Source organism: Onychostoma macrolepis, chromosome 25, assembly GCF_012432095.1.
Source record: "Onychostoma macrolepis isolate SWU-2019 chromosome 25, ASM1243209v1, whole genome shotgun sequence".
NCBI lineage: Eukaryota > Metazoa > Chordata > Actinopteri > Cypriniformes > Cyprinidae > Onychostoma > Onychostoma macrolepis.
In genome coordinates this window covers 7,098,036-7,114,638 of record NC_081179.1, presented here as the reverse complement: position 1 = coordinate 7,114,638, position 16,603 = coordinate 7,098,036, and the positions used below count along the sequence as shown (strand labels likewise).

General features: G+C 31.8%; 1 protein-coding gene across 4 annotated transcripts; it reads left to right on the top strand.

Moving 5' to 3' along the window:
- Positions 1 to 245: 245 nt before the first annotated feature.
- sergef (secretion regulating guanine nucleotide exchange factor) lies at positions 246 to 16,465 on the top strand. 4 transcript variants are annotated; one of them, XM_058766737.1, is made up of 11 exons: positions 246 to 393; positions 581 to 716; positions 887 to 1,042; positions 2,181 to 2,275; positions 2,372 to 2,432; positions 3,468 to 3,581; positions 3,812 to 3,874; positions 3,957 to 4,115; positions 4,204 to 4,355; positions 9,932 to 9,968; positions 15,309 to 16,465. In XM_058766737.1, exons 1-11 carry the CDS (start codon positions 355 to 357, stop codon positions 15,491 to 15,493), a joined length of 1,197 nt encoding a protein of 398 aa, XP_058622720.1. In that variant the 5' UTR covers positions 246 to 354; the 3' UTR covers positions 15,494 to 16,465. The 4 variants fall into 4 exon arrangements, with proteins under 4 accessions (XP_058622720.1, XP_058622721.1, XP_058622722.1 ...); XM_058766738.1 differs by lacking the exons at positions 9,932 to 9,968; positions 15,309 to 16,465 and adding an exon at positions 9,646 to 9,858; XM_058766739.1 differs by lacking the exons at positions 9,932 to 9,968; positions 15,309 to 16,465 and adding an exon at positions 6,512 to 6,954.
- Positions 16,466 to 16,603: the final 138 nt, after the last annotated feature.

The window sequence follows — 16,603 nt, the reverse complement described above, 5'->3', positions numbered from 1 at the left end:
TTGATTTTTTATTTTATATCAAATTCTAATTATATAATATATACATATTAATATTATAATTTGTTATAAATATTGAAAATAAAGTTCAAATTAAATTTTTTTAAAGTATATACTTAATATTATAATAAGATATTATAATAGGTTTTAATATTATTATTGAATATTGTCATAGAATTTGTAACTTGTATTTAAAACAATGGCAAAAAAGTGGCCCCGCCCACTGTGGGATTGCACCGTCACTCTACCCATAGATAGATAGATATATATGTCTTATGACTCTACCCACTAATATTTCTAAACCCAGTGACGTTTACATGATTTCATGGCGATGTCATCAGTTTGCGACTAAATCTGATGGAAGGAACTCAGTCAAAATATGTTCTGTACACGTGGGTAAGTTTTATTTACTTCTCATTGTGCAAAATGTACACATCTGCAGTAGTGACAACGGTCTACAATCTTTCAATCCACGAGAATACGCGAAATTCACATTTGTACAAACATACATGAATTAAAGCAGTCTGAAATAATTACTCAAAACAACGCTTACTAAACAATAAATGGTGATTTCGTGTCACAGGGAGCCAACAGTTACGGGCAGCTCGGACAGGGACACAGGGAAGATCAAGCCGAGCCGCGGCGTGCAGACGGCGGACTGCAGGCGGAGCAGACCCGCTGTATTACCGGAGGAGGCGGACATTCGGCTGTCATCACGGGTTAGATCGCCTATAACACTGCGAAAATAATAGATATTAATGTGAACACTCTGAAAGGATTTGTGAAATAATCCTGAAACTGTTTCTGGATTTGCTGACCTTTTATTTGTGGAACAATGTCGCTCTCTAGCGGTCAAGTTGAAGTATTACAAAAACACTTCTCCACCCAGAATCCGGTGAGCTGTTGATGTGTGGACACAACCACAAAGGACAATTAGGGCTCAGTCACACGTCAGAGGTCATAACCTTTCAGCCTTGCCCTTTGCTTGGGTGCACAAGAGTTCAGCAGGTGTCCTGTGGTTGGGACTTCTCTGTCATTCTGACTGGTGAGTGACCGTCTTCAAATTCATATTCTGGACTCTGTGTGGTCAGATTATTGTATGGAAGCCTGTTTCTGCCACTGAATAAAAAAAAAATAAAAAAAATAACTTTTTACTTTTTATCTCACAATTCTGACTTTTTTCTCACAATTTCGACTTTACATCTCGCAGTTCTGACTTTTTTCTCAGAATTGTGAGATACAAACTCGTAATTGTGTGGAATGAAATCATAATTGAGAGATATACACTGGCGATTCTGATTTAGTTTTCTCAGAATTGCGTGATATAAACTCGCAATTGCGAGTTATAAAGTCTATGTGAGATATAAAAACATATCAGTCTTTTTTTCTCCTCAGAACTGGGCTTTATAACTTGCAATTGCGTAAAAAAAAAGTCAGAATTGCGATTCTGACTTTATATCTCACAATTCTGACTTTGTAACTCGAAATTGTGTTTATATCTAACAATTCTGAGAAAAAGTTAGAATTCCGAGTTTATATGATGCAATTCTGAGAAAAAATGTCAGAATTCCGAGTTTATATGACGCAATTCTGAGAAAAAAAAGGCGGAATTGTGAGAAATAAACTCGCATTTTTGACAACATATCAGTCTTTTTTTCTCCTCAGAACTGGGCTTTATAACTCGCAATTGCGAAAAAAAAGTCAGAATTGCGAGATAAAAAGTCGCAATTGCCTTTTTTATTTTTGATTCAGTACCAGATATAAAGTCAGAATTGCAAGATACAAGCTCGCAATTGTGAGAAAAAAAGTCAGAATTGCGAGTTTATATCTCTCAATTCTGACTTTATAACTCGCAATTGTGTTTATATCTCACAATTCTGAGAAAAAGTTAGAAATAAGTCAGAATTGCGAGATGTAAACTCGCAATTGCGAGGAAAAAAAAGTCAGAATTGTGCAATAAAAGTAGCAATTACCTTTTTTATTTTTTATTCAGTGGCGGAAACGGGCTTCCTATTATTGAGAGCCTGGGTAGAAAAATAAAAGGGCTTGGGTGTTGCAGACATCAGTTATTTTTGAGTGGTTTTGTGAGTTTGATTAGATCAAGTGCTCTTAGATCTGCCTGTGGAGACTTCATCTGGTTTAACTGAGTGCTGAATAACTGATATCTGATCTGTGTCTTTCAGGTGATGGACAGGTCTTGGTGTGCGGCTCCAATGCATTTGGACAGCTGGGCGTCTCGCCAGGAATAACGCACTCAGCAGAACCTTTACACGTGAAGGCGAGAGCTGATAATATAATGAGACTCTTACGTGATAAGTGTGTAAGTTTGTAAGTGTGAGGTGTGTAATAATATCATGTTTTGTTCTGCTTGCAGACTCTGAATGAGCCGGTAACTAGTGTGGCTGCAGGGCTCAGACACGCATTAGCAAGTACAGGTATTACGTATAATATGTAAAATAAATATAAAATATATAACATTTGTTTTAGGTTACATTTTATAATTAACATGATATTTTTCTAATTATTATTATGTTTATGAAATATTGAAAGTAAGTATAGATTCTTATATCACATGTAAGAAATGTTATTTTAATAATTTTATAATTTAATAATGAAAATAATTATAATTTAATATCACAATATTTAATTATCTATCTATCTATATTTATATGTATGTATATTTGTTTTGAATATTGATAATAAATATAGATTGTTTTAATCGCATATAAGAAATAACTTTAACAGTATAATTTTATAATTTTAATATATATATACTATTCTATTATACTATCCTCGTATATAATTATTTTGATTAATTATTCTAATGATATATTAAATATATTTTAATATTATTATTTGTTCAAATATTGAAAACAAATCAAACATAAAAATTCCATTTTGTATTCAATATTCTAATTAAATATTAAATATATTTATATTAATATTAATTTAATTTTAATATTACAATTGAATATTTTAATACTATTTAAATTACATATACAGGTATTGCATATGAATAAAAATATCAGATATAAAAATGTTTATGTATTGTAGTATTTAATTATTTGTCTTAATATGTGTATATTTGTTTTAAATATTGAAAATAAATCTAGGTTTTTATATCAAGTATAATAAAATAATTTTATATTAGATATTATTTTATAATTTATAGCTCATCATAATTATCATTTAAATATCATTATCCTTAAATACATGTAAATATTAAAATAATATGAAATAATAAATGTTATAGTAAATATTAAATAAAAATTTAAATATTGGAAGAAAAAAACTTCAACATATTAAATAAGTTTTAATATTGTAATTTGTTTTAAGTATTAAATATACAATTGTAAAGAAAACCAAATTCCAATATCATATAACAAGTGTATTGTAATAGTATAATTGAATATTTAATCATAATTATGTGTTTTTTGTATATATGTGTGTCTACATGTGCGTGTCTAAAGCATCAGGTTGTGTTTATCAATGGGGAACCGGTCTGTCGAGTCACGCTAAGAGAATATTAAGTCCCCATCCTGTTCCTGCACATCTATCCTCTAAGGAGCCTTGCCTTGTCCCGGGTAACATTCTCACACACACACACACACACACACACACACGTCACACACACACACACACACACACACACACACACAGAGTTGTGCTTAAAGCTGAATCAGCCTCACATTGGGATACATGACATCTTCTAAAAAATAAGTACTTTTTATTAGTGTACCTCATGAATGTCTGTCAAAGTATATGTTTAATTTATAATTATTTCTAGCACTTGTGCTGACTTTCTCATCTGCAGGGTTCGATCACGTGACCCCACAGAAGGTAGTTGCAGGCTCCACCCACTGCGTTTGTTTGACAGGTGAGAGAACTTTCAAATTACACTGATTTTGTCCTCTACCTCTGATTGGTAGGGATAGAGACAAAATCCCATATTTCTACAGTCAAAGGTGACGTGTTCCTCTGGGGAAGCAATAAACATGGTCAGCTGGTCAGCAAGAGCCTCTTCCTGCCGCTTCCTGTGGCTCTGGATCAATCTCTGCTGCAGGGCGAGAGAGTGACTGACGTTCACAGCGGCTGGACGCATCTTGTCGCAAAAACTGGTGAGTCATACTACACACTTTCTCACACAAATCTTTCTTAAAGCTTTTTTCTGGTGATAACAGTTAACAATATATTATCTATTCACAGAGAGTGGGCGGGTCTTTACATGGGGCAGAGCAAATTACGGACAGCTAGGACTGATAAATCAGAGTACAGAAAAAGAGTGTGACGTTTCAACAAACTCTGGCCAAAGTATAAGCCGCCCCATTGAGATTAAAGCTTTATTTGGAGCAACACAGGTATGTGTTATGTATATAAACAAATGTAGAAAGACACTAATATTTAATAAATAAAAATTATTATCACATAAATATGGAAGCCCATTTCTGCCACATAAAAAAAAAAAATGCTTTGGAAAATTTTAAATATGAGATTAAAATGAATAGAGACAAAGTCAAAATTATGACAGTCAAAATACTGAGATAAAAAGTTAAGATTATGAGAGAAAGAATCTAAATTATTAGATTAAAAGGTATAAAATTATGGTATAAAAATGTCACAATTTTGACAGTCATATTATGAGATAAAAAAGTTGAAATTATGAATTAAAAAAATCTAAATTATGAGTTTAAAAATACAAAATTATGACATAGAAATTGAAATTATGTGATTAAAAGTCAAAATTATGGGATAAAAAAATTCCAAATTTTTAGATTAAAAAAGTCAAAATTATGACATACTAGGTCATAATTATGAGATAAAAAGACAAATTTAAGACACTATAATTATGAGATAAAAAGTTGTATTTATTACACATATATAGTGAAAATGACATACTAAGATATAAAAAGTCAAAATTATGATATACTTTTTCTTTTGTGGTGGAAAAGAGCTTCCATACATAGTATTTTTATGCTTATGGCATACATGTATGTACAATTCAGCAAATATGTGGTCGCATGTGCACATACATCATTACAATGGCTTTGAATGCAACCTATCCAATCAGAATTTAGAACACAACTATCCAAAAATATTTTTTATTGCTAAGATGACATAAGAACTCACTGGCATAATGTAATTCACTCAAAGGCGAGAGAATGCAGTACGTATTGTCTTCCAGCAGGGGGCAAACACACTCTGTACATTCCCACAATGCTTTTCTCATCCTGCCCAGAGACACAGCGCTGATTTAAATTGAAGGTCATCTCTTACCTTAGAGAATGCAGCATCTGTGGGCATACGTATTGAAGAGAATGACTCAACGACACAGTGTTTTATACTCAATCTCAGGTTTTACGTGTTTGGTGCGTCACTGAACCTTAAAATTAAAGAACAGCCTTCAGATATTGTGAGCGAGAGAAAAGAGACATTTGGCATTTATGTCTTTTTGCATTTTTTATTTTAAGTTCAAGTTGGTGCAGAGAGGGAAAGGTTGTCCAGACATTGTTATGGCTTGCAAAACATATTTCTGTTTGTCAGATCTCCTTGCGTGACTTTGTTTTGTGCTTTCGCCGTTCCCCGCCTGGTCGATGGACCTTCTGTCATATTTAATCCTCAAAAGTTGCTTATACTACAATGTCCTGCCACTGGCGACCCATCCGCACGCGTATGTTGATGAACGGAAATGAGGACGGTACAGGGGACAGTATCCTCTATAACACCTCAAAAGGGAGGGAGAAAGTTTAGCCGCGTCCGGGGACACGTTTAGCCTTCGGTGACAAACGGAGTATAAAGTTTTAGAGCTGAATTGTGGTTGACGGAAAGACTTTGCCTGAGGCTTGAAGGAATAGTTCTTCTACCATTGATTCACCCTCATGTCGTTCCAAACCCATGTGACTTTCAGTCTTCTGTGGAACACAAAAGGAGACTTTGAGAAGTCATACAATAGCTTCGTGTGAGAAATGCAGCGTTGTTATTGTTAACTAAAGTTAAAAAAAAAAAAAAAACTGTAATAAAGCTAAAATAAAATTAAAATATTTAAAAGTAATGTAAATAAAAACTTAAACTAACTGAACGTTTTGAAATGTTGCCTTGGTAACTAAAATTACTAACTGAACACTATAATAAAGTGCAACTATTTAAGAAATATTTATTAAATAATATTAATTATCACATAAATATGGAAGTCCATTTCTGCCACGTAAGAAAAAAAATCATGGTTTGGTAAATCATAATTATGAGATTAATAAGTCATAGTGATGACATAAAAAGTCAAAATTTCAGTCAATAATGCTTTATAATTTAGTGGAATATAGTGCAACGTTTATAATAGTTTTACACTGCTTTTGTGTCCTTTTCTAATCTTGAAAGCATCAGTCTCAGTCTCACTAAGCTTTTAAAACCATAAATTGTACTAGTAAGTTTATTTTAACACCCCTGACAGTCTATATTGTGTCCGAACTGTTGTTTAGACTCCAAATCCATTGTTAAAACCCAGTTCCCGCCCCCAAAGGCATATTGGCCAATCATGGTGAAGCTGGTGTCTTCACTGGCTCCAGACTGTGAGATTTCCAGGATCCAGAGCTGAGCTCCCAGTAATGAGCGGTATGATTTCTTAAAATGAGTTCATTCACACATGGAGGTGCAGCCGACAGCCTGTTTCACACTTCCACCCAGAGCGCTGGAGTCTAGCTGTCTGTGTCTGAGCTCCCACAGTGCAGTGCTGTACCTGAGGCATGTTTGGTGTGGGGACATTCATCCTGCACTTCATTATCAGAGGCAGATGGGAACAACTGCATCTCGATAAACAGCTGTCGGCACTGACTAGGATGTCTGGGTTCTATATTTGTCAGGGTTTTATTTTTATATCTATATCAAATATATAAACATAATATTTTTTTTATTTTGCTTGTATGTTGTATGTTACAATATCTATAATAAAGAATACACACATGTATTTACATATTGCAAAGCATCAAATGTATTTACTTGATTTACTATATTCTTTTAAGATATCAAAAATACATTCTTTGTGTTTATGAATAATTATGAAATCTGATATTTTAATATTATATAATATTAATAAGATGAATAAGCCATAATTATATAAATGAAATCGAACAGTAATTATTTATTTACTGTTAGATGTATGTGTGTGTCTGTGTAAAATCCATATATAGTCTATATATGATTGTTAATTACTGTATTTATGCTTTGTGTTCTATTTTTAGCAGATATCAAATATATAAACAATGTTTTATATTTAATTTTATATTTTGTAATTTGAGTAATATGAACAATCTATATTTATATAAATGAAACATTAATGATATATTATATATTTTGTTTTTATTCATACTTATGTGTATTTAATGGAATAGTTTATCAATTGTATTAATTATTTATTTTTAACTTAGTTTTTTTATTTTAATAGAATTTTATATTTAAATTTTAGTTTATTTTTAATAATAATACAATTTCATTTATTTTAATTAAAAATGTATTATGTTAATTTTGTAGTTGAATCATTTTTATTCATTTTATAATACATTTATAATTTATATGATTATAGATTATTCCAGTAACAAAATCTTAAATTAAATGCTGTATAAAACATTGTTTACATATTTTGTGCGTGTGTATATATATATATATATATATAATTTTACAATTACATTGTATTATTTATATTTTTTAATTCTGCGTTAAGTTTAAGTTTGTATTACAATAATAAGAATTTTTGGGGATGGATTGTGCTTTTGGTTGGTCACTTCGCATGTCACTTGGAGGATCTCTTTGTGACTAAAATGGTGGTTCTTGGCCAGAATAAGTGGACTAGACTTGCTGATCGTCAAAAGTCTAGCTAAGCAAGACTGGTATTTAGTCTACACATTCAGCGTCCCTTGTCACTGATCTGACAGCAGTCCTTAACGTCTGGACAGTCGCTGTCCTCTGTCCAATGTTGTTTTGACTGGCTGTGTTTGTGTGGCGTGGGGTCAGCTGGGGACGGATGGGTGGATGTGAAGAGGAGTCGGGGTTGTTTTGTTGGTGATGGCGAGAGAAACAGACTGCATCAGGACAGATCATTCAGTGGAGTCTGACAGGAGGCTTCTGCTTTTGTTTGTACTGTATCTGCAAAAAACCTTGTACCGTGTACCGTGGATCAATACTGCATCGTTCCCATAACGATCAACATTTCTATTGCATTGAATATTATTCATTATGCATTTAAATGACCGTTACATCAACAGCTTGAAATATTTCCATCTCTGGCCTACCAGTTTATCATCTGCTCACGCATATCTTTTGTTTCTAACTGTATGTACTTTTATATCTGTTTAAAGCTATTTTGAAATTATTAGTCTTAATTTAAGAAATGTAATAAATAAATAAATGGAAAAAAATATTCTGAATATTCAAAATTAATACATAAAAGTACTTTCATATATTATGAAATCATAAGATTAATAAGTTGTAATTATGACATAAAAAGTACAAATTCTGGTTAAAAATTACAAGATATTAAATCAAAATTATGCTGATAAACAAATCTAAATTGTAAGATTAAAATCCAAAATTGTGACATAGTAAGTTATAATTATGAGATTAAAAAGTTCAAATTAAGAAATAGTCATAATTATGGCAAAGACAAAATTGTATGTGATATTTCATATTATGTTCAATTTAAGAAATTATCTTTTCATTATTTTACATTAAAAATGAATACATTAAATACATACATAAAAATATTCAATGAATCATTCTAAATAAACAAAAAGTATTCCATAAATTATTTCAAATAAATAAATGTATTTCATAGTTTATTCTAAATTAATAAATGTAATTATCTTTTGTTTCTAAATGTGTATGTCCATTTAAAACAATATTGAAAATATAATGCTCAATTTCTGACATGATTTGCAAATTGTTCTAAATAATTCTAAATATGCTTTCTAAATAAATGGCAATATTCTAACAATGTAATATAATATAAATTATTCTACATAAATAATAGTATTTCATAATTTATGCTAAATTTAAAAATATATAATTCTTTTGTTTCTAATTTTATGTCTTTAGAAAGTAATTAAAGAAATTAAAAAGAAAAGCTCTGTAAAATTAATAATAAATAAATACATAAATATATTAAATCTTCATGGATTATTTAAATTAATAAATAAAATATTCCTAAATTATTCAAAATTAATAATTACAAATTAATAAATAATTTTACTAATTTATGTAATTATTTTAACTTCTTTTTTTTCACTTTTAACAAGAGTAAAGTAAACTCCAAGACAGAGCAAAGATAGAAAGGCATCTTTAGTTTTAGGTTCATAGATATTTGGTCCTGAAACAAGAGAAGTTTCAGCCTGCCTTTTCCCATAATGCACTGGTATAATTTCCACTAACTGGAGCATGTCTGTGTGGACGGCATCCTCCCAGCTCCGGCAGAGAGCATTAGCGATGTGTTTTTGTCCACTAGCAACCCATTTCCTCCACATAACGAGCTCTGATCACCAAACATTAATAAACCAACCAGAGACGCCCGGTCACCCACTCACATCCTCACGGGTCGTCATGGTAACGGACATATGACTCCGGCATCGGGGGCCGCTTGTGTGTTTGTGCTATTTTTGAGTGCAGGAAGCCTCTCTGCATGGCTGGATGTGTAAATCACCCCTCCCCACCCCCAAACCGCTGTATGCCTCAGTCCTCGTACCCGCTTCCCAGCAAGGAATGTTCGATTCAGGCATCCCAGCTCCTGTTACAGGCATGAAGAGAGTTTGTTTGTGTGTGTGACGTGTGTGTGTGTGTGTGTGTGTGTGTGTGTGAGAGGGTCAGACTGAGGTCTGTCAGGGATTATTGTGTTTGGAATGTGAGCAGAGCACATAATAGGTGTTTTCTCACAAATTTCTCTGTTTGTTTGCAGATTGCATGTGGATCTGAACACAACCTGGCTGTTGTGGGTGAGTACAATGAGCCTGGGTGTTTGTCTTATAGGAAATCAAATATATGGTATTTTATTTTATTTTATTTTGTGACATGACAAAAATTGAAGATAGTAATGTAATCCATTACATTACACATTTTAGGTAATATAATCAGACTACTTTTAGATTACTTTTGATCTGTCTCGTTTTTCGCATTGATTTAAATAGGGTAATTGTGCACCATATTGATATAATCTTTAATGCACTTCATGTTGTTGATAACAACAAATATTTTCTTACTCTTTGTATTTTTATATTACGTCAAGGTCTCCCAAGCTGGGTTTGTGAAGGAACTGCAGGGAGTTTATGAGTTTAATGAAAAGCTAATAATTAATTAAATCATAACAATGTTTAATTAAAACAAATACCTTTAAAATGAATCAAAATAAAACACTGCATGTCATGTGACCATAATCAATGTCAGAGAACCATGAACATGCGAATGTGATATTTATTTTAAAATCTCAGGGGTGCTTCAAATAAAAATATATTAGGGTGAAAGAGGATCAGATGACAAAAACGTTGGAGAATTTGTGCATTTTAATGTGTGCATTTTAGTGTTCATCAGTAGTTGATGCAATGTTGAAACACTTCTTAAACATGAAATTATTTTTTTAAGGCTTATCCAGTGCAGCCCGTAGTCTAATTATGAGTATTTTAAAATGTAATTTAATCTAATTACAAGTACTTAATTTTTTTAATCTGAATATGTAATCCAGATTACTACCCAGCTCTGTATTTGTATATAAAAAATGTTATGCTATTTTCAAATAAGTGTTTTAAAAATCAGGTATATATATGTATATGTATGTGTGTGTGTGTGTGTGTGTGTGTGTGTGTGTGTGTGTGTGTTACATTTATATAATTTAAAAAAAATTTTTTTTATAAATCACACAAGCGTGCATGATTTTTTTCACAGATCACTCTGTGATCATGTTATGAATGTTTTTGGTATCTAGTCTCCATGGCAACACCTGTGGTCTTCATGTATCTAATTTCCCATAACAGTTATTAAAAAGAAAGCTGTCAAGGCCTTCGTCACGCACTCTTTGAAATGAATACTGGGAGTCAATCACTGCCACCCATCAGAAATCCAAATGTCACTCAAACGAAAGACCAAGGGTTTTCTCTTAGCTTCATCAGGTGAATCTCACATAGTTCACCAAAAATGTATATATTTATTTAGCATACAATGAAGCCATTATTTTCATGACAATCAAGCATGTTGTCCCCCAAATTTTACTGTAATGAATGTTTTACTGTTTTTTTTTTTTGTTCTGTTTGTTGTCATCCTTAATGATGAGTTTTATAGTTTTTATAGTAAAAAATAGTTGTAGCATGAATGAATTATTTTTATTTGTTTCCATTTTTAATACTCTCATTACCACAGTAAATTATGATTAAAATTTTTAATTATCGCTTTGCAATTAATTATTATTATTTTTAAATGAAAGAAATATAATGTGTGTATTATTATCCATTTGTAAAATATATACCGTATATATTTCTTTATTTTATAAATCAATTAAGCATCCACATTTCACTAAATATTATTGTTTTATTGCTTAAGTGCTTAATTGTCATGAAAATAACGTTTTTATTTTCCTTTTAATTTGGGGATGAAATATGACCCAGGCATTTTCTTTCCATGTTTCCGGACACCCAGCAGATTCTCTCTTGTACTGAGGTTTCATCCCATATACTGTTGCCATGGCAATAATTCTACAGTATCTTTAGGTGTAAAGTAGCTTATTATGGGATGTGACTGCTCTGACATTGAGCCTGGGAGAGAAAAAGACAGGATTAAAGTAAGTAAGCCAGCATCTTGAGGTTTCGCTAAGCCTGATGGCCAGAATTAACGCTGAGCCCAGCTCTGCCTTCTGTACTGTTGAGAGTTGAACGTCTGGATTTCAGTAATAGGACAGTTTCAGCGCCGCATCTTCAGCTTTAGGACAGATGAGTATCTGTTGCTGGAGTAATTAAGCCGCTGGCTCCGTGCTGTGATCTTTACTGCTATCATAGAAGGGTGCTGGGAATTAGTCCTTGTGTCTTTGTGTAAGGGCATCAGAGGGAAATGAGCCATCGCTGCAAAAGAATAAGTTATTGATGTAGAAGCTATTTCTATTGCTTTCAATCTTTTAATTCCCCAGCAACTTAGACAGAGAAAAAAATGGTTATATCCTTGACTAATTGCAGTTCATGTAGTTTGTTTGTGAACTTTAAAACTCTCTTCTTGCTGTTTTTGCCTGTTATCCTGTTATATTTCATCCCACAATCAAAAGAAAAAAATGAGAAATTATATTTTGCATAAAGAAAACAATGCCTTATTTTTAGGACCACTTACACTTTTTTTGCATTATTATTATTTCATGAAATATTTTATATATATGTACATTTATATGATTAATCGTGATTAATCGCATCCAAAAAAAAAAGTTTTTGTTTACATATTACATGTATGTGTACTGTGTATATTTATCATGTGTATATATAAATACACACACATGCATGTATATGTTTCAGAAAAATGTTATTTTTACAATATTATTTTTTTATTTTAATAATTTGTTGTTTTAAATATATTTATAATATAAATTATATGAATATATATTATATGTAAATATTTTCAAAATATATACCTTAAGTGTGTGTATTTATATATACATTATAAATATACACAGAACACACACACATTATGCAAACAATTTTTATTTTGGATGCGATTTATTAACGATTAATCATATATAAATGTACATATATTATGCAAACAAAAACTAATATAAATGTACATTTATATTTATATGATTAATCACATCCAAAATAAAAGTTTTTGTTTGCGTAATATATGTGTGTGTGTTGTGTATATTTATAATGTATATGTTTAAAAAATATTTACATGTCTAAATTTATATTCATATAATTTATATTATAAATTTTATATGTAAAAATAAAATTTTTCTGAAATATATACATGCATCTGTCACGATTAGTCCAAGGATGAAGACGATAATGAAAATCAAACAAGGTTTATTAAATACATCCACAGATAGCAAGACAGCTGTGTACAACACAGACAATACCAGACAACTGAAAGGTCAGACAGCAGCAACTTAAATACAAGACAAATAAGGGCAGTAACGATGAACACCTGAGTTGATTAAATGAATTACCATGACAACTAAAGAGTGGCAGGAAAACTGAACAAAGGAATACATGTGACTGAAGAAGTCCATGAAAACAAAACTAAGAGTCCATGATGATGAAACTATAACTAAACATAACCGTGACAGCATGTGTGTGTATTTATATACACATAATAAATATACACAGTACACACTATATAGTATATTATGTAAACAACTTTTATTTTGGATGCGATTAATCTTTGACAGCACTAATATTATATATAATCAATGAATGTGTAATTAATATATATATATATATATATATACTGTATATATATATATATATATATATATATATATATATATATATATATATTTATATACTATTCTAATAGTAAATTTTATTTAATTGAAGCAGTATTTGTTGTTTAATTTTTGCTAATTAAAAAATCATTGCGTCCATTGTGTCATTTCTATATTATATTAATCAGAATGAAATGAGAATTCTCAATTCTTTTCTTTTTTTTGCCTTTGAGGTGAAATATGATCCACATTTCTATTTCCACGACTCCATGACTCTCCAAATCAACACTATGACTCTCCAAATCAGTAATGCAACTGACAACAATATGTAGACATGACATTTAGTGCATTTATTTATGGTTCATTTCTTTCTAAATTGTGTTCAAACAAATATGGAAGCAGTTGAATTCATTAGCTAATATGACAACCAAGTTACCTTGAAAAGACATATTTGTGATTATTAAAGAAGTATTGGTTTCTTGGGGAATCTTTTGTTCCTTTGTGTGATGGGACAAAATCATGACGTCTTGTGGCACAACAGAGCAAAGGAATAACATCCCAGCGTGCCTCGGGAATCACACAGCGTTTTCTAAGCACACATGACACTTCCATCTTTAAATGAGATTAAACAGCGGTGACCATGTTCACCCATCTCTTTAAAGCTTCAGCGACTTCTTTTTCCTGTTCTCTTGTCTAGATTAGTATGCCATTCTATATGTTTCTATGGTCTGGAAGTGTGTTGCCATGGGAACAGTTTTGCTGTGCATCATCGACTGAACACGAGGTCTTGTTTTGTGAATATCACGTTATCCACAAGGACACTAGACATTCACTAGACATTTTTGCCTTTTTTATGTTCACAATGTCATTTTCGTGTGCAATAGTCCTACTTTTCTTTTTCTTTTTTTTTTAATGATAATAATTAATGATTTTGCATAATCGTAGATCACTTACAGACAAGAAAACAATGGACTGGTAAGGACGCATGTGTTAAAGTGAATAGGGGAATGTAGGCGACAAAACCAGTTACCCTTGAGAAAGCATGCTCGCTCCTGGTTGCTGTGGCGACGGGACCTGTTATGTAACCATGTTGCCGTGGCACGTGCTTCCATGGTGATGCAGGCTTGACCACACCCACCAGCTGGACGTGTGTCGAGGTGTTGGAGTCCAAGACGTCTCTGTCTGTCTGTCAAGACTGATTCACCGGTGTGATGTGTGTACAAGCAACCACATTCACAACAATCATTTTTAATGTCCCTGTGACGTTTTGTTTTCATTATTGATTTTGTAGATGCTTTTAGCAAAAATAACTTTTTTTTCCAATGTGTGTTTGCTGAGAATTGAACCCATGACTTTGGGGTTGCAAGCGCCGTTCTCCATCAGTTGAGCAAATAATCCCTAAAGCAGGGGTCACCACACTCGGTCCTGCAGAGTTTAGCTCCAACACACCTTTTGTTTATTTGTAAAAAAAAAAAAATCAAAATTTTTATAATAAATAAATTACGGTACTTTATTTACTTTTTATCTCGTTTAATTTAAGAATTAATATTTTATAATAATTAATATTTTACTTTGTAAAAATAAATGTAATGTATTTAATGATAAAAAATGAATTTAAATTACTTTAAATTATATATCTATATATAAAGGGTATTTTTGTAGAAAACTTCTAAATTATTTTAAATTAAAAAGTCATTTAAATTACTTAGTAAATAAATTATAAAATAAAGTCTGTCTATCTGTCTGCCTCTCTCTCGGTCTGTCTAAATCAAGAAGTCTTTATTTTAATTCTATAAAATGTATAATTTTATAATTTAATAATTTTTGTTTATTTGTAAAATAAATAAATAAAACCTCTAAATGTCTGTCTCTAAATGTTTCTCTATAGGGGGTCAGATTGTCTCCTGGGGCTGGAATGAACACGGAATGTGTGGAGATGGTTCCCTCTGTGACATCACACAACCGCGGCCAATCCCCTGTCTCAGAGACGCTACGGCTCTTCTGATTGGCTGTGGATCAGGACATTCAATGGCACTATGCAGTTTGAAGAGCAATGAGGATTCAGCAAGCTGAACAGGTTTGAGCGTTTGGCTCTCAGACTGTGACAAAGACTGTTTGCTTACGTTACGGTTTTATTATTCATAAAGACTCATTTAAGCCTTTAAAGGACAGATTTTAGATCAAAGTCTTAGAGATGCAAATACTACCCACGGATGCACACATTATGCTTATGACATCAGGAAGCGCCCAAAATAAACGTTTTTACAAAGAAGAACACTAGGTCTATTTGCAGCTTCATGCAAATATTCATAACTTAAATGAGATTTATTTTAGAGGCATATTCTAAATGTTAATATAGTAAATGTTAACGTTTAGTTGATATATTGGTCAGTAAGGAATAGTAGAAATAAATATTCTCACTCTAATGTTGTTATAAACCTTTATGGCTTTTTTTCTCCCATTGCATTCACTGATGAATTTGGGCTTATACATACTGTACTAGTGCCTTCGCAACAATTCAAAAAGACTGGAATTCAATGAGAACAGACAAATTCAATCAGACGCTCATTCTCTGGATGGGTTTGACAATTCACTGCTGAAATGGCCATTCACGCTTCCTTTGCTTTGATGGACGGTCAACGATCATTTCCTCTGACCTTTTACCTCACAGTGACAAAGAATACCCTTAAATAACCTTCACTGTGGAGCCATTAACTGAAACAGATTTACTGCTTTGAAACGACCTGTCTGAAAGCACTCAGTCTCCCAGAATGCCCTGTGATGGGGCAATCATTTCCAGATCCCAGAGTGATAATCTACTAAAGGCTAGGTGGGGGGAGGTTTAAAAAGTGATTTTTCAATATTATTGACAAGAGGATCTGTATGTTCATGGGTTCAAATAAAATATTTTGTGCTTCAAAACCACTCCTTTCCTGGTAAAAAAAAAAAAAAAAAAAATATAGATCTTGATTTTCAAAAGTTAACAAATTTGCGACAGCTGAATGTAATATTTTGTCTGTCAAAAAATAACATGCACAATAAAATTTATTTATGAGAAGCCTGCTACCAGATTTTTCACTATATCTTCACTTTCAGAGAAGAAGAACATGGCAGCCTAAGTAGCTTCAACATGATGTCTGTCAGAAACGTAACGTACCTAATACTTAACCCATAAGAGAATAA